The 19,842-nt window shown below is 37.6% G+C and overlaps 1 protein-coding gene across 2 annotated transcripts in view; it reads right to left on the reverse strand.

Moving 5' to 3' along the window:
• The window catches only part of TOR1AIP1 (torsin 1A interacting protein 1), a gene marked incomplete at both ends in the record, with an annotated part of 44,722 nt that overhangs the window by 13,526 nt on the left and 11,354 nt on the right, over positions 1-19,842 (reverse strand). For both annotated transcript variants that reach the window (XM_079698568.1, XM_079698567.1), the window contains 3 exons: positions 321-377; positions 3,571-3,663; positions 4,493-4,534. In XM_079698568.1, coding sequence (XP_079554694.1) covers positions 321-377; positions 3,571-3,663; positions 4,493-4,534 — 192 coding nt within the window. The remainder of the gene's footprint in view (positions 1-320; positions 378-3,570; positions 3,664-4,492; positions 4,535-19,842) is intronic.

Consider the following 19,842-nt stretch of genomic DNA (forward strand, 5'->3'; position numbering starts at 1 on the left):
ATATAAGTAGGCTCAAACTACTACATTAGTTAATTAAACTAAAACAATCAACAAATTTATATTGCAAACGAGGACATTCAACAAATCAAAGAAGGCAGTAGTTTTTTGTTTTTTTTAAATTCAAAATCAAGGTTGGGTACAGAGGTGATTAACTCAAGAACCAAATTCAAGATGCAAGATGAGGGTTTTTTTTAGCATTCATTATACCTCTTTTTCAACATTTTACATTAAACTGCAAAAGAAGATCTTCAAAAATAAGAATAGCATTTGACCACACCCACAGGTAGACTTTTAAGAGTAAAAATCATGGTTTTACTTACTTTGTGATGACTGCCAAAGTGATTCTGGATATTGACTTGATGATCTGGTGGTTTTGTCTAAAAACAAAAAAGAAACATAGTATACTATAAAGCATATTTAACTTTCTAAGTGCACATTTAACCAGAGAACGATGAGTAATCAAAAGAGCAAAAATATTCAGATAAACCCCAGGGAATTCAACATTTGAATGTATAATTTATTTTAAAAAATAGTTTCTAAAGGGTCAAGTTATGTCTAAAAAATTAATTATGTCTTTTCTTTTTAAAGAGAAAAAAAGATATAGAACATGGCATGAGGTAAACAAGATAATGAAACCTTTGAGCTGGGGAAAATCTTGAAAGTTTACAATAATGGATCTTCTGGAAATCATTACTATCCATTTTGTCTTAAATTTTTCCTGCAAGTGGTCGATATGTTATGTATTTTAGCCTTGCCTTCTTAAAAATCTTAATTATTTTTCATTTAAAAGTGGAATTTATAACAAAGTATGTCTAAAAGCAGTCAGACTGCTATCTTGGAGGCAAAAGCATTTGACACAACCAGGTGGTGGTTAAGTATTTTTGTTGGTGTACTCCTATAACTAAAAAAATTTTGAGCATCTATCTCCAAAATGTATTTTTAATATTATATACAAGCATTACTAAAATAATATATTAAATAATGTGTTGTATATATTATAAAACAAACTAAAATAGACATTTTATTTTTTTAAATTTTTATTTATTTATTTTTGTGGTACGCGGGCCTCTCACTGTTGTGGCCTCTCCCGTTGCGGAGCACAGGCTCTGGACACGCAGGCTCAGCGGCCATGGCTCACGGGCCCAGCTGCTCCGCGGCACGTGGGATCTCCCCGGACCAGGGCACGAACCCGTGTCCCCTGCATCGGCAGGCGGACTCTCAACCACTGCGTCACCAGGGAAGCCCTAAAATAGACATTTTAAATGGATGAAATAAAAGATGTATATACACTAAATTCTAATATTTTCCTCCTGCACTCCAGTGGACCTTCTAGTACCTCTTCGGTAATAACTGGCCCAGAAGACAACCTAGAAAGATCAGTATTCTTCTTAATATGCCTCACATCTTTGTTCTTTAGCTAGAGTTTTCTTCTGTATGGGGTATGCATGCTTCAATAAGAATTTATTAGAATTCAAAAGGGATCACAGAGCCTGGGGTTTATGTAGCTTCAAGGAGCCACACTGGTAGCAATGGCTTCAAGCTACGGGCTATATGATTCATGACTTAATTAGTCTCTAATTTTTAGAGCTGTATGTATGCATATATGAAAACGAACAACAGCACTCAATTTGAGTGTTTACTATGTGCTAGGTACTCTCTAAGTAATTAAACCTCACAACCCAGATGAAGGAACTGAGGAACACAGAGGTTAAGCAATTGCCTGAGGGCACAAACCTAGTAGTGGAAGACTGAAACCCAGTGAAACTCCAGAGCCCAAGATCTTAACCACTACGCTACAGTGTTGCGTATCTCCTTTGGGATTTCTGTATCAAGAAAGAATGGTGAGGGACTTCCCTGGTGGTCCAGTGGTTAAGACTCTGAGCTCCCAATGCAGGGGGCCCGGGTTCGATCCCTGGTCAGGGAACTAGATCCCACATGCCGCAACTAAAGATCCCACATGCGGCAATAAAGATCCTGTGTACCGCAACTAGACCCGGCATAACCAAATAAATAAATAAATATTAAAAAAAAAAAGAAAGAGGGCTTCCCTGGTGGCGCAGTGGTTGGGAGTCCGCCTGCCGATGCAGGGGAGGCGGGGTCGTGCCCCGGTCTGGGAGGATCCCACATGCCGCGGAGCGGCTGGGCCCGTGAGCCACGGCCGCTGGGCCTGTGCGTCCGGAGCCTGTGGTCCGCAAAGGGAGAGGCCACGACAGTGAGAGGACCACATACCGCAAAAAAAAAAAAAAAAAAAAAAAGAAAGAAAGAATGGGGAAAAATGAGGAAGGGTGGGAAATATGTAGAATAAATGCCCATAAACCAGCTTCTGAGCTTATTTTTAAAATGGAATGATTTAGTAAAACATAGGAATTACAGAAATTCTCAAAAGGTGGTGAGGGGTAAGTAGAGACTTACTCTTTAATGGAACTAAAATATAAAATTATTTATTATTTACACTGTTTACAAATTTAATCAGCACCCTCATAAGTCTCAAGTTGGTATTTTTTTCTCTTCAGTCAGTTCTTTCCTTGAATAAACTTAAACATCAATTCACACGAACAATCAGAAATTGTTATTGCTAACTGGATGTGAATTTGAACAATTCAGAGATAAAAGGAGTAATTTATTAAAACTTCCTAAAAGCTAACTAACACTCCTGATAGTGTGGTGAGTCAATGCCAGTGTGATCAGTTTCTCTATAAACATTTTTTTTTAATTTTTAATTTAATTTTTATTTATTTATCTTTGGTTGCACTGTGTCTTCGTTGCTGCACGCAGGCTTTCTCTAGTTGCAGTGAGCGGGGACTACTCTTTGTTGTGGTGCACAGGTTTCTCACTGCAGTGGCTTCTCGTTGCAGAACATGGGCTCTAGGTGCATGGGCTTCAGTAGTTGTGGCATGTGGGCTCAGTAGTTGTGGCTCGCAGGCTTAGTTGCTCCGTGGCATGTGGGATCTTCCCGGAGCAGGGCTCGAACCAGTGTCCCCGGCACTGGCAGGCAGATTCTTAACCACTGCGCCACCAGGGAAGTCCCTCTATAAAATTTTTTTTAAAATCACAAATAACTCTTCTTTTGAGCACAAAAATATCTTATGTTCTATAAACAACAAAGCAAAGTAAAAGTGATTTGTGGGCCTCCCTGGTGGCGCAGTGGTTGAGAGTCCGCCTGCCGATGCAGGGGATACGGGTTCGTGCCCCGGTCTGGGAGGATCCCATATGCCGCGGAGCGGCTGGGCCCGTGAGCCATGGCTGCTGAGCCTGCGCATCCGGAGCCTGTGCTCCGCAACGGGAGAGGCCACAACAGTGAGAGGCCCGCGTACCACAAAAAAAAAAAAAAAAAAAAAAAAAAAAAAAAAAAAAAGTGATTTGTTTGTTTAGATATTACATTACTAATCAGATGTATACATGGAATCAGTAATTTAAAAAAATGTTTAAAAGCACAAAACTTTTTAAAAAGTAGTTTTAATAAATACTTTAAAATACTTTTTAAAAAAGCAAATTCACAGAATACCTGTATACTTTAACTAAAAATACAGCTCCTAAGATAAGAGTCATATGTACATAAAGCAATGTTACCTCCAGACTCAACAGAATCCCCGGACACGGATCTGAACTTAACAACTGTAACATCACTGTCAGAGCTGTCTTGATCATCTTCCTCCGTTTCCCCTAAAAAGAAATAAAAATATACTAGTATAGTCTTTATTCTAAGGCTCTGAAGATCTGGATTAAAAAATAAAAACAAGTAATTCAACATTAAAATGAAGCCTTTTAAATAATCAGATATAGAATTGCTATTTATTATGCTTACTATCCTGAGTCACAAAGTTCTAAATAAGCTAAAATTGAGCTCATTTATTTTATTTTCTCTGAGGTAAATAATTATATCCGAAACGAATATTCAATAAGATTATATTCTGAGGCTTTAATGTAGAGTTGAAAAGTAAACAAATGAACATTAAATAGAAGAAAAGTTTTACCTTATGGGGAGGAAAAGTACATATAGTTAGTGTATAAATTCAGACAAGATTAGTATATGCATGTATATGTGTTTGCATATATGTGTGTGTGTTTACAAACAGGGTGTGTGGATACATACACCCATACACAAACATTTCAGTATGCAGGTGATTAATCTCAGATTACGGTGAACTTAAAAATGGACTAAATTTTACCATACTATTCAAACATAGACTGGTTATGAGAATTTGAAAACTGATTATTTGAATACCATAATCAAAGGCCAGCACGTGCCAGAACAGAAAATATTAGCTTTGCTTAAATTAACTCAAACAAACAAAAGATGCTTAAAATGCACAGAAAGGCTATCATTCTACCCTATTTTACCTGTCCATTTAACAGTTCAGATAAGCATGAATTTTTTTTCCCAAAAAGACACGATTTTCTGCTCTCTCTCTTAAGTACTTAGCAAAATTGCTTCTAATCTTAACAACAAAAAGATTTAGAATATATTGCATGATATTTTAAGAGAAAATACCTTCTTCTGAGAAATTGACCTTCTGTTGGACACTGGTGGCTTCTAGAAGAGAGAAGCACACATGCTGTATGTAACATCATAAGCCAAAGCTCAGGAATAAATAAGAGCATTTAATTTAGGGAAGTGAACATTACATCACACCAATTATACTTTTTTTTGTTAAATTATAAAAAAAGAATCAATTAATTCCCTTTACCTTATTTCAGGAATAAGTCTGCTACAAACTAGTGTCAGAAAGAGTTTACTGTTCCTTCACCCTGAGGTCTGTTTGTATTATAAAATGTAACCTGTGTTTGCAGAAAACATGAAACTCTATGTTGATAAATACAGTCCCTTTAGGTTTACTGTATTCTTATTCTCATATCTGCTAGATTCCCTATACTCTTTTGAAAAGCCAACCACAGCAGTAGAGTTGAAAAACCAGTTCTTTAATGAATCAGTGCATCCAAAGAGGATTTAAGAAAGGTAAAGAAACTCTCCTAGTTCCAGCAGGTCCACATACACCACTATTTCTAAGAGCTAGGGAATCTGGACAAAGATAAACGAGCAAAATGTGTCAAACAAATGCAGTATTTTTACAGCGGCTATTCTTTTATTTTTATATTTTTGGCTGTGCCCCGCAGCTTATGGTATCTTAGTTCCCCGACCACGGATTGAACCCAGACCCTCGGCAGTGGAAGCGCAGAGTCCTAACCACTGGACCGCCAGGGAATTCTGTGATTTTTTTTTTTTAATAAAGGAAGATATACCCAAATGCAAGCATTGCACAATTGGGCTAAAATACTGCTGAATGATCATGTGAGAAGTAGTATGCTCCACAAAGCTGAAAATTTGTGTTTGCTTTCAGATTTTCTTCTATTGATTTTAACCCCTATTTGCTTTACAAAAGAAAAAAAACTGTACTGTAGAAGGCAACTACTAAAACATTATATGGTGAATTTGGAAATACTTTTTTTTTTTTTTTTTGCGGTACGCGGGCCTCTCACTGTTGTGGCCTCTCCCGTTGCGGAGCACAGGCTCCGGACGCGCAGGCTCAGCGGCCATGGCTCACGGGCCCAGCTGCTCCGCGGCATGTGGGACCTTCCCGGACCGGGGCACGAACCCGTGTCCCCTGCATCGGCAGGCGGACTCTCAACCACTGCGTCACCAGGGAAGCCCTGGAAATACTTTTTAAAAATCAGTTTAATTAGATTGGTATAATACTAGTCAAACTACTCTTAATAGTGGCAAGTGCAAATCAGTATTTGCCAACATTTTTGCTGTAAAAAAAATTAACCCTGAGAAAATTGTTAGTAATACTATGCTACTCTTTCCTTAGAAAGACTGTCTTTTCGTTTTATCTTTTTTCTCCAAGCAGAAAAATGGAAAGTCAAACTTGTCTTAGTGCTATTCCCTTAAAATGTTAATATTTCCATTCACATAAAAAGGTATTGTTCCCTTTTTGAAGTTTTGTTTTCTAAGTGCATAACTATTACAGTATTTCTTTTTTGGACAGCTGTTTTGCTTTATTCATTTATACAACTATCCACATAGCATGCAAACAAAAAATATTTTCTTAAGAGTCAATGGTCATGTCTTAGTTATTATTTTAATAATAGTAAGTCCTTAATATTTTCATGTTGCTAGTTAGTTTTTAAAAAACTTCATGTCTGTTATCTGATTCCCATAATGTCACGAGGGAATACTATCATAGGTAAGGCTCAAAGATACTAAGTGACTTGTCTAAGGGTGTCAGGAATAACAAGGGACAAAAAAGGACTTGAATACAGGCCCTTCTGATTCCTAGTCTACCACCCTTCTACCACTGCATCAGTTTTGTTCATAATGGCACATAGTAAGCACTCAGTAATTTGTTTAAATTTATTTTTAAATTTATTTTTAAAATTCATTTTTAAAAGCAGTTTAAGATTCATGAAATTGAGGGGGAGAGAGATTTCCCATATGCTCCCTGTGCCCAGACATGCATAGTCTTCCCCATTACCAACATTCCTATCAGAGTGGTACATTTGTCACAACTGATGAACCTATACAGACACATCGTAATCACCCAAAGACCATAATTTACATAACAGCTCAATCTTGATGTTGTACCTTCTGTGGGTTTAGACAAATGTATAATGACATGTATCCACTATTATGATATCGTAGAGTATTTTTACTGTCCTAGAAATCTTCTGTGCTCTACCTATATTCATTGCTCCCCCATCTCCCACCCCCACCCCAAACCCTTGGCAATCACTGATCTTTTTATTGTCTCAAGAGTTTTGCCTTTTCCAGGATATCATATAGTTGGAATCATACAGTATGTAGCCTCTTCAGATTGGCTTCTTTCACTTAAGTTTCCTCCATGTCTCTTCATGGCTTGATAGCTCTTAACACCATAATATCCCATTGTCTGGATGTTTATTTATCCACTCACCCATGGAAGGACATCTTGGTTGTTTCCAAGTTTTGGCAATTACGAATAAAGCTGCCATATGTGTGTGCAGGTTTGTGTGTGGACATAAGTTTTCAACCCTTTTGGGTAAATATCAAGGAATGTGATTGCTGGATTGTATGGTAAGAGTATGTTTAGTTTTGTAAGAAACTGTAAAACTAACTTCAAAGTGGTTGGACCATCTTACATTCCCAACAGCAATGAATAGGATTTCCTGTTGCTTCATATCCACATAAGCATTTGGTGTTGTTAGTGAAGGTATGTAGTGGTATCTCATTTTCAATTTCATTTCCCTGATGACATACAATGTAGAGCAACTTTTCAAACGTTTATTTGCCACCTGTATATCTTCTTTGGTGAGGTGTCTGTTACGGACTTCAACCCATTTTTAAATCAAGTTGTTTTCTTATTGTTGAGTTTTAAGAGTTCTTTGTATATTTTGGATAATAGCCCTTTCTCAAATATGTCATTTGCAAATATTTGCTCGCAAGCTGTGGCCTGCCTTCTCATTCCCTTGATATTGTCTTTTGCTGAGCAGAAGTTATAATTCTAACAAAGTTCGGCTTATCAGTTATTTCTTTCATGGATAATGCCTTTGGTTTATACCTAAAAAGGCATCACCATACCCAAGGTCATCTAGATTTTTCTCCTATGTAATCTTCTAGGAGTTTTATGGTTTTGTGCTTACATTTAGGTCTATGATCTATTTTGAGTTAATTTTTGTGAAAGGTGTTAAGGTCTGTGCTCAGATTTTTTTTTTTTTTTTTTTTTTTTTTTGCATGTGGATGTCCAGTTGTCCCAGTACCATTTGTTGAAAAGACTCTCTGTTCCATTGTACTGCCTTTGCTCCTTTGTCAAAGATCAGTTGACTATACGTGGGTCTACTTACAGGCTCTTTATTCTGTTCCAAGGATCTACTTGTCTATTCTTTTGACAATACCACATTGTCTCAATTACTGTAGCTTTAGGTTTAGTTTAGCTTGAGGCTGAGTACTGTCCTACTTTATTCTTCCGATATTGTGTTAGCTATTCTGGGTCTTTTGTTTCTCCATACAAACTTTAGGACTAATTTGTTGATATCCATGAATTAACTTGCTGGGATTTTGATTGGTGTTGTACTGAATCTACAGATTAAGTTGGGAAGAAATGACACCTTGACAATATTGAGTCCTCCTATCCATAAACATGGAATATCTCCCCATTTATTTAGCAGTTCTTTGATTTCATTCATCAAAGTTTTGTAGTTTTTTTCATATAGATCTTGTACATATTTTGTTAGATTTATATCTAAGTATTACATGTTGGGGTATGCTAATGGTAATTATATTGTGTTTCATTTTCAAGTATCTCTTGTTCACTACTGGTATATAAGACAGTGCTTGACTTTTGTATATTAACCTTGTATCCTACAACTTTGCATAACTGCATAAGTTCCAGAAGGTTTTTTGTCCATTCTCTTGGATTTTCTACATAGACAATCATGTCATCTGTGAATAAAGACAGTTTTATTTCCTCCTTCCCAATCTGTATACCTTTTATTTCCTTTGTCTTATTGCATTAGCTAGAACTTCCAGCACAATATTAAAAACTGGTGAGCAAGGACATCCTTGCCTTGTACCTGATGTTAGTACAAAAGCTTCCAGTTTCTTACCATTATTACATGTTAGCTGTAGTTTCTGTAGATAGTTTTTATCAAGTTGACAAAGTTTATCTCTATTCCTAACTGAGGATTTTTATCATGAATGGGTGTTGGACTCTTATCAAATGTTGTTTTCTGCATCTATTGATATGATCATATGATTTTTCCTTAGTCTGTTCATGTGCTGGATTATATGATTTGATTTTCAAATGTCAAACCAGCCTTGCATACCTGAGATAAATCCCATTTGGTTGTAGTGTATTAATTCTTTTCATAGTTTTAAAAATTTGATTTACTAACATTTTGTTGAAGGTTTTTGCATCTGTGTTCGTGAGAAATATTTTTTAAACATCTTTAAAAAAATTTAAGTAACATTGATCTGTAAGTTTCATGTGTACAGCATTTTATTTCTACTTCTATATACCCTACAATGTGCTCACAACCACAGACTTATTTTCTGGGACTTCCCTGGTGGCGCAGTGGTTAAGAACCCGCCTGCCAATGCAGGGGACACGGGTTCGATCCCTGCTCCGGGAAGATCCCACATGCAGCAGAGCAACTAAGCCCATGTGCCACAACTACTGAGCCTGTGCTCTAGAGCCCGCGGAGCCACAACTACTGAGCCTGTGTGCCACAACTACTGAAGCCCATGCACCATAACGAAGAGTAGCCCCCACTTGCTGCAACTAGAGAAAGCTCGTGTGCGGCAATGAAGACCCAATGCAGCCAAACATAGATAATAAACATTTATTTTAAAAAAACCTTATTTTCCATCTACCACCATACAGTTGATCCTCTCTACCCACTTCCCCTTCCCCACTGCCCCTTCCCCTCAGATAACCACTACTTTGTTCTATCTACATGTTTGTTTTTGTTTGGTATGTTCATTTATTTTTAAATGTTTATTCATTTTTTTACATTCCCCAAATGAATGAAATCATATGTATGTCTTCCTCTGTCTGACTTAGCTCACTTAGCATAATGCCCTCAAGGTCCATCCACACTGTCACAAATAGCAAAATTTCACCTTTTTTATGGCTGGGTAGTATTCCATTTTATACATATACCACATCTTCTTTATCCATTCATCTGTTGATGAGCACTTGGGTTGTTTCTGTACCTTGGCTATTGTAAATAATGCTGTGATGATTATGGGGGTGGGTGGTGGTGCAGATATCTCTTCAGATTAGTATCTTCATATTCTTTGGATAAATGCCCAGAAGTAGGATAGCTGGATCATATGGTAGTTCTATTCTTAATTTTTTGAGGAATCTCTAAATAGTCTTCCATAGTGACTGTACCAACTTACATTCCTACCAACAATGTATGAGGGGGTCCCTTTTCTCCATATCCTTGCCAACACTTGTTAATTCTTGCCTTTTTGAGAATTCTAACAGGTGTGAGGTGATATCTCACTGTGATTTTGATTTGCATTTCCCTAATAATCAGTGATGTTGAACATTTTTTCATGTGCCAGTTAGCCATCTGTATGTCTTCTTAGGAAAAATGTCTATTCAGCTCCTATGCCCAATGTTTTTTTTTTTTTTTGCGGTACACGGGCCTCTCACTGTTGTGGCCTCTCCCATTGAGGAGGATAGGCTCCGGACGCGCAGGCTCAGCGGCCATGGCTCACAGGCCCAGCCGCTCCGTGGCATGTGGGATCTTCCCGGACCGGGGCACGAACCCATGTCCCCTGCATTGGCAGGCGGACCCTCAACCACTGCACCACCGGGGAAGCCCCTATGCCCAATTTTTAATCAGGTTGTTTGGGGTTTTTTGTTTTTGAGTTGTATGAGTTCTTCATATATTTTGGATATTAACCCCATATTTGATATGTCATTTGCAAATACTTTTTCCCATTCAGTAGGTTGTCTTTTCATTCTATTGATGGTTTCCTTTGCTGCAGAAGCTTTTTAGCTTGATGTAATCTCACTTGTTAAATTTTGCTTGTGTTTCCCCTGCATGAGGAGACGTATCTAGGAAGACACTGCAAAGACTGATGTCACAGAGCATATTGTCTCTGCTTCTTCTAGAAGTGTACGGTTTCATCTTATATTCAAATATTTAGTCCATTTTGAGTTAGTTTTTGTGTATGGTTTGGTCTAGTTTCATTTTTCTGCATTTGGGTGTCTAGTTTTCCCAATGCCATTAATTGAAGAGACTATCCTTTTTCCATTGTATGTTCACTGCTCCTTTGTCATAAATTATCCATATGTGTGTGGGCTTATTTCTGGGTTCTCAATTGTGTTCCATTGATCTATGTATGTTTTCCTGCCATAGCAACCATGCTGCTTCTATGTCTTTGTGGTATAGTTTGGAATCAGGGAGTGTGATACCTCCAGCTTTGTTCTTTTTTCTCAGGACTGCTTTGTCTACTTGGGGACTTTTGTGGTTCTACATAAGTTTTAAAACTTTTTGTTCTTTTCTGTGAAAAATGTTTTTGGGATTTTGATAGGGATTGCACTGAATCAGTAGTTTGCTTTAGGTAATAAGTACATTTACCTCCATGATTAAATTTACTTCCAGGTATTTTATTATTTTTGTTGTAACTGTAAATGACATTGCTTTCTTTCTTTAACATTCTTATTGGAGTATAATTGCTTTACAATGGTGTGTTAGTTTCTGCTTTATAACAAAATGAATCAGCTATACATATACATATATCTCCATATCTACTCCCTCTTGTGTCTCCCTCCCACCCTCCCTATCCCACCCACCTAGGTAGTCACAAAGCACCGAGCTGATCTCCCCGTGCTATGCACATTGTTTTCTTAGTCGCTCTGCAGCATGTGGGATGCTCTTGGACCAGGGCTCAAACCTGTGTCCCCTGCATTGGCAGGTAGATTCTTAACCGCTGCATCACCAGGGAAATGCCCAGATTTTTATATATTGATTTTATATCCTGCAACTTTATTGTATTCATTTATTATTTCTACTTCTTCCTTCCCAATTTGGACACCTTTTATTTCTTTTTTCTTAGCTAATTGGTCTGGCTAGGACTTCCAATACTATGTTGAATAGGAGTGGTAAGAGTGCACATCCTTGTTTTATTCCTGATCTTAGAGGGATATCTTTCAATTTTTCACCATGGAGTATCATGTTAGTTGTGGGTTTATCATATACGGCTTTTATTATGTTGAGGTATGCCCCTACTATACCAACTTTAGAATTTTTATCATAATCAGTATTGAATCTTGTTAAATGCTTTTTCTGCATCTACTGAGATGATCTTATGGCTTTTATCCTTCATTTTATTAAGGTGGTGTATCACGATGATTGATTTAATAATGTTGAACCATCCTTGAATGGAATAAATCCCACTTGATCATGGTGTAGATCTTTTCAATATATTGTTGAATTCAGTTTGCTAATATTTTGTTCAGGATTTTTGCATCTATGTTCACCAGAGATACTGGACTGTGATTTTTTGTTGTTGTTATCATCCTCTGGTTTTGGTATCACGGTGACATTGGCCTCTTAACACATTATTGACCAGGGGATTTCTGCAGAAACTAACGCCTGTGGCATCTCTGGTCAATAATGTGTTAAAGTGAGTTAGGAAGTATTCCCTTTTTTCAGTTTTATGGAACAGTTTGAGAAGGATAGGTATTAAATCTTCATCAAATGTTTGGCAGAATTCGCCTGTGAAGCCATGTGGTCCTGGACTTTTGTTTTTTGGGAGTTGTTTGATTACTGTTTCAATCTCTGTACAAGTGATCAGTCTATTCAGATTTTCTATTTCTTCCTGATTCAGTCTTGGAAGGTTGTATGATTCTAAGATATTGTCCGTTTCTTCTAGGCTGTGCAATTTGTTGGTGTATAGCTGTTAATAATACTCTCTTATAATCCTTTGTATTTCTGTGGTACCTGTTTTTTTTCCTCTTTTGTTTCTAATTTTATTTATCAGAGCCTTGTTGCTTTCTTCCTTAGTGAGTCTAGCTAACAGTTTGTCAATTTTGTTTATCTTTCCAAAGAACCAGCTCTTAGTTTCATTGATCTTTTCTACTGTCTTTTTAGTTTCTTATTTATTTCTGCTCTTATCTTTACTTTCTCCTTAATTATACTAATTTGGGGGTTCATTTGTTCTTCTTTTTCTAGTTTTTTTAGGTGTAAGGTAAGATTGTTAAAGATTTTTCCTGTTTCTTGAGGTAGACCTTATTGATATAAACTTCCCTCCTTGTAAAGCAACCATACTCCAATAAAAATTAATTTAAAAAAAAGACATGGATGTACTCTGTAATGATCAATATGGGAAAAGAATCTTAAAAAAGTGGATATGTGTATAACAGATTCACTTTGCTGTAAACCTGAATCTAACACAACATTGTAAATCAACTATATTCCAATAAAAATAATTAAAAATAAAAATTAAAAAAAAACCTTCCCTCTTTTACTCCATCCCATAGATTTTGGTATACTGTATTTTCATTTACATTTGTTTTCAAGTAATTTTTTATTTCTCCTCCAATTTCTTCATTGATCCAATAGTTGTTCAGTTTCCATATATTTGTAATTTTTCTAGTTTTCTTCTTGTAGCTGATTTCTAGTTTCATTCCATTGTGCTAATAGAAGATGGCATATGACTTCAATCTTCTTAAATTTATGGAAACTTGTTTTGTGTCCCAACATATCGTCTATCCTTGAGAAAGTTCCACGTTCACTTGAGAAGAATGTATATTCTGCTGTGTTTGGATGGAACGTTGTTTAAAAATCTATCAACTCCATCTGGTCTAATGTTTCATTTAAGGCCAGTGTTTCCTTGTTGACTTTCTGTCTGAATGATCTGTTATCACTGTTACGTCTTCTTGATAAATTGTCGCTGTTATGTCTTCTTGATAAATTGCCTCCTTTATTATTACATACTGTTCATTTTTGTCTCTTGTTACCTTTTTTGGCTTGAAGTCTACTTTTTCTGATATGAGTATGGCTATACCAGCTTTCTTTTGGCTGCTATTTGCTTGATGTAACATCTTCCATCCCTTTACTTTTAGCCTATGTTTGTCTTTAGAGCTATGTCTTCTAGAGGAAACATATAGTTGTTTTTCAATCCATCCAGCTACTCTGTGTCTTTTGATTGGTGAGTGCAATCCATTTATATTTAGGGTGATTATTGATAGATAAGGACATAGTACTGCCATCATATCTTTTTTTGTTTTTTTTCTGGTTGATCTATACCTTGTTTCTCCTAGTGCTTCTGTCTGGCAATTTTTTTTTTTCTTTTTTGATGTGGACCATTTTTTTCAAGTCTTTACTGAATTTGTTACAATATTGCTTCTGTTTCATGTTTTGGTTTTTTGGCCATGAGGCACGTGGATCTTAGCTCCCCAATCAGGGATTGGACCCACACCCCCTGCATTGGAAGGTGAAGTCTTAACCACTGGACCACCAGGGAAGTCCCCTGTCTGCCATTTTGGTTTGGTGGTTTTCTAAGATATTTTTCCCAGTTTCCTCTCGTTATGTTGTGTGTCTCTGCTCCACGTTAATGTTCTGTGTTTACCCTGAGGTTTGTATAAAACATCTTAGTTAAAATAGTCCTTTTTCTACTGATATCTTCATTTACCTATACAAGTTCTGTCCTTTTCCCCTTTTATGTTTTTGTTGTCTTAAGTTATTCCTTTTTATGTTGTGAGTTTGTTATCAAAGTGAGATAGTTATATTGTTCTGCTTTTTTTCTCCCTTTAACCTTTATGTGATGATAGAGGGTTTAAAAAATTTGATAGACCGTTGCAATTTTCTAGTTTTATTTATCACCTTGCTCAAAGTTTTGTATATTTTGGCCACTTTGTTTCTGGCTGAAGAGCTCCTTTCAATAGAGCTTGCAAGGCAGGTTTAATGCTGATGAACTCCTTCAGCTTTTGTCTGGAAAAGTCTTTTTCTCCTTTATATGTGAATGTTAACTTTGCTGGATAGAGTATTCTTGTGTGACAGTTCTTATCTTTCAGTATTTTGAGAATGTCATTCTACTCCTGGCCTGTAGGGTTTCTGCTGAGAAATCCACTGATAGCCTAATGGGGGGTTCCTTTGTATGTAGGTCACCATTATTTTTTCCCTGGCTGCCTTTAGAATACTGTTATTGAATTTTGACAATCTTAATATTATGTCTTGGAGGAGGTCTTTTTGCATAGAGGAGGTCTTTTTGCATAGAGGTAATTAGGTGTTCTCTTAGCCTCATGAGCTTGTATATGCAGCTCCTTCCCTAGGTTTGGGAAATTCTCAGCTATTATTTCTTTAAATAACCTCTCTGCTCCCTTCTTCTTCTGGGATACCCATTATCCTAATGTTGCCCTTCCTAAAAGAGTTGGACTTCTCTCATAGGATTTCCTCGTTTTTAAAACATCTTATTTCTCTTTCCTCTTCTACTTGTATCATTTCTAGATTTCTATTTAGAGGCCACTTCCCACCATCGGGGGAAGGGGAGAGGACGGAGGGGGCAGAGCGAGCTGGAGTCATGCAGGCAACTCTACCTTGTCTGTTGTAAGGTTTGCAGGCTCTGCCACTGTGAATAGGAGGTGGAGGGGGCTGTGGATGTGCGCACCTCAGCAGCTGTTGTGATGGGGTCCTAGGCCCCACTGCTGCTACCCACCAGTTACTTGTGGCCATGGGTGCTGGTGCAGTCAGTTGGCTCGAGTCATGCATGTAGCCTTTCTTGCAGTTACTGGGTTCTCTGAAGCTGTGGGCTCTGCTGTCCCATCAAGGGACTCAAATTGCAGGCCCCATCTCCACTGTTCCCTCAGTTCCACTTCCACTAAGTGTTAAAATTCACCCAGCTTTAGATGTACAGCTGTGTGGAATTCTCCAGCATCCTGTTGTTTTGGGCAGAGGCACCTTCGTTAAGTTGTGGATGTTTCACTGGTTGTAGAGTGAAGGGGAGAGACAAAGGTAGGTGCTTCACTCTGCTGTGTTTCTGACATTGGTCTATAGTTTTTTCTCAGGATGTTTTCGTCTGGTTTTGGTATTAGCGTAATGCTGGCCTCACGGCCAGAATGAGTTAGGAAGTAATTCCTCTGCTTCTATACTCCAAGAGATTGTAGAGAATTGGTAAAATTTCTTCCTTAAATGTTTGATAGAATTCACTAGGAAACTCATGTGGGCCTGGTGCTTTCTGTTTTGGAAGGTTATTAATTATTGATTCAATTAACTTAAGAGATATAGATCTATTTGGATTACCTATTTCTTCTTGAGTGAGTTTTAGCAGATTATGTCTTTCGAGGAATCAGTTCATTTCATCTAGGTTATCAAATCTGTGGCATAGAGTTGTTCATAATATTCCTGTGTTATCCTTTTAATTTCCATGGGATCTATAGTGTCCCCTCTTTTATTCCTGACATCAGTAATTTGTGTCCCACTTTTTTTCCTTTTTTTTTTTTCTTCTTTCCTTTTCTTTTTTTCTTAGTTAGCTTGGGTAGAGGCTTCACCTTTGAAGGATAGTTTTGCAAGGTACAGTATTCCAGGTTGGTGGGGTTTTTTTCTTTGAACACTTTAAATCTTTCACTCCAATCTCTTGCTTGCATGGTTTCTGAGGAGATGTTAGACATAATTCTGACCTTTATTCCTTTACAGGTCATGTGTTGTCTCCCTCTGACTTCTTTTGGGATTTTTTTCTTTATTTTTGACATTCTGTGGTTTAAAAAGGATATGCCTAAGTGTATTTTTATTTTTTGGCATTAATCCCGCTTGGTGCTTGTGAGCTTCCTGGATCTGAATTTAGTGTTTGACATTAATTTGGGAAATTCTCAGTCATTATTATTTCAAACATTTCTTTGTTCCTTTCTTCTCTATTATTTACATTATGCATGCATTATTACACCTTCTGTAGCTGTCACACAGTCTAGGATATTCTGTATTATTCAGTCATTGTTCTCTTTGATTTTTGGTTTCAAGGATTCTATTTTTTTTAATTGAGATATAACTGATACTTAACATTGTGTTATGGGTAAGGTGTACAATGTGTTGATTTGATACATTTATATATTGCAATATGATTATCATCATAGCACTTACTAACACATCATGTCACATAATTATAATTTCTTTGAGGATTCTGTTGATATATCCTGTAGAGATTCTTTCCTTAGCCGTGTCCAGTCCAACAAGCCCACCAAAAGCATTCTTCATTTCTGTTACAGTGCTTTTTTTATCTGTAGCATTTCTTTTTGATTCTTTCTTAGGATTTCTATCTCTTGGCTGACATCGTTTTTCTGTTCTTGCATGCTGTCTACTTTATCCATTAGAGCCCTTAGCATATTAGTCATAGTTGTTTTAAATTCCTGGTCTGATAATTCTAACATCCCTGCCACGTCTGGTTGATGTTGTTGTATCTTTTCAAATTGTGTTTTTTGCATTTTGGCATGTTTTGTAATTTTTTTCTTGATAGCTGGACATGCTGTACCGGGTGAAAAGAACTGCTGTAAATAGATCTTTAGTAAGGTGGTGGTCAGGTGTTGGGGAAGGGGAAGTATTCTATAGCTCTAGGTCTCTGTTTTTAGTTAAGCTTATGCCTCTGGACTGTGAACTTCAAAACAGTTCCTCACTTTTTTTCCCTTCCCCTTTAGGTGTGACAGGATGTTCAGAGTGGTCTGGTGTTGGGTATTTCCCTTGCTTCAGGTCAGTCGGGCTTTGATAATAATAGAGTAGGTTAGGGTCCAGTTAACTAGATTTCCCTGAAGGCTTTCCTTGTTAAGAAGAACAGAATGCCCTGGCATATTTCAAAATGTTTCCCTTCTCCCTCTACCTTGCATAAGTACGAGGGGATTTTTTGCTGATATTCATTATAGGAGCCTGGCTGAGCTTCTGGAGGTAAATTTCACAATACAGTAGGGGCCCACCTTTGACTGGGTCCTCCTGGAATTTTTAACTCTTCAGACTTGTCCACGCTGAGCCTCCAACAATTCACCAACTGCAGCTCAGATTTTCCTACCCAGCTACCTACCCAGCTACTACCTCCTGCAGAGGCTTCTGCTTGTGAATCTTGGCTCCAGTAAGCCACGACTTCCTATGTTTGTCTGTTTCTCCAATCTTGGGGTCAGTGGTTTTACCTGCGTCATCTCCTCTCATGGATCTAAGAGTTGTTGATTTTTCAGTTGTCAGTTTTTGACTTGTTATTAGGCTGAAGTGGTGACTTCCAAGCTCCTTACATGTGGAACCAAAAAGTCTTCCTCAATAATTTTATTTATTTATTTATTTATGGCTGCATGGGGTCTTCGTTGCTGCGTGCAGGCTTTCTCTAGTTGCAGTGAGTGGGGGCTACTCTTCATTGCGGCACGCAGACTTCTCATTGTGGTGGCTTCTCTTGCGAAGCATGGGCTGTAGGCGCGCGGGCTTCAGTAGTTGTAGCAAATGGGCTCAGTAGTTGCGGCACATGGGCTTAGTTGCTCTGCAGCATGTGGGATCTTCCTGGACCAGGGCTTGAACCCACGTCCCCTGCACTGGCAAGCAGAGTCTTAACAACTGCACCACCACCAGGGAAGTCCCTTCCTCAATAATTTTTTGAATAAATGAATGAATGATGGGAAAAGGCTGAGATGTGAATTCCTGCTAAAATGAGAGGTTCCAACAACACCTAAGTGTAAGTCATGTAATACAGCAGCTTGGCTAAAGTTACATTTATATTAGGGCATTATGTTTTATATAGCTTAAAAATTATTTGGTGTAGCAAACTATGTTTAAGGCTGAACTGATTTTTGAATCTGCGTTAATGGAAAGATAAGTATGTTGAAGATTTATATTCATTCACCCAACTATCAGAAAAAATAAATTATACAGTAATCCTTCCCTTTTTCATCCTGATACAATTTATTCCCGTAATAGTTTTGAAGTTCCAGGTCAATTTGTCTAGAGCCAATTAACTAATAATCAGTCCTTCATATACCAGGTTGCCTAAAATTCAATCTCCTTTTTTTTCTGTTTATGTTAGTGTTCTAATTAGCATGGGGGAGGATTTAAGAATTATTTTTTAACCAGCTTATGTAACGGAGTTCCCCATTTACTTTTAATACTTCTAATATGTTATTATCATATTTGAAGTATTTAATTTATTTTTGAACACTTTAAAGACTTTTAATCTGTGTCTAAAAATCCTTTCCTTAGGGCTTCCCTGGTGGCGCAGCGGTTGAGAGTCCGCCTGCCGATGCAGGGGACACAGGTTCGTGCCCCGGTCTGGGAAGATCCCACATGCCGTGGAGCGGCTTGGGCCCGTGAGCCGTGGCCATTGGGCCTGCGCGTCCGGAGCCTGTGCTCCGCAACGGGAGAGGCCACAACGGTGAGAGGCCCACACACCGCAAAAAAAAAAAAATCCTTTCCTTAGAATTCCATGTTCCTAACAGTAAATATTTATCAGCACTATACAAGACATAAACAATAACTTGTCAAGCTAGGCTATCTTGATAACATCACTAAGAACAAAAAATGGTATTATTTTGTGCCTTACAATCCAGTAATATTTTATGAATTAGACAGCTTAAATAATAATAAATCTTGTACATTTGACAAGTAATCATCATTGTAATAGGCTTTTGTCTTGACTTTATATATATTTTTAAACATGTTTCTCACTCTAGAAAATGAAACTCTAGAAACCCAAGTCTACCGATTTAGAATGTCATTCTGAAAATTATTTAACATAAAATATCTCAAAGAGCCACAGTTACTGTGAGTGTTGCCTCTAATGTAAAGGAGTTTCTCATATTGCCTGAACTCTAAAGGTAAAAGAGTGACATTCTATTACAAAATAATTACTAGTATTGGCGATATTTGTAATTCTCCTTCCCCCTTTTGCCTGCTATTCATCCTTCAAAATTCAATTCAAATGCCAGCTCCATAAAACCTTCCTGACCTCTTCCAGAGTAGGGAACTTCTCTAGGCTACCGTATATATATATACCACTATTTTAATACTTAAAACAATTTTCATTTTTTTAACCCAAGCTGCAGAGAATGTACAGATAAATATTCAAATACAATCTCAAATACAATCTCATGGTGAATCAGCAGTATCTATGACTACATAGCTTTTAATTTCATTTCCCTCTTTTGTCATTCAGCTTCCTTTATTTTAAACTTCTTGGCTGCTACATGTGGAAGGTTAGAGCATTTAAAAAAATTTTTTTTAAAAAAGGTTTACTCTTGGGGCTTCCCTGGTGGCGCAGTGGTTGAGAGTCTGCCTGCCGATGCAGGGGACACGAGTTCGTGCCCCAGTCCGGGAAGATCCCACATGCCGCGGAGCGGCTGGGCCCATGAGCCATGGCTGCTGAGCCTGCACATCTGGAGCCTGTGCTCC

The sequence above is a fragment of the Hyperoodon ampullatus genome, assembly GCF_949752795.1.
Source record: "Hyperoodon ampullatus genome assembly, chromosome: 2".
NCBI classification, from domain to species: Eukaryota; Metazoa; Chordata; class Mammalia; order Artiodactyla; family Ziphiidae; genus Hyperoodon; species Hyperoodon ampullatus.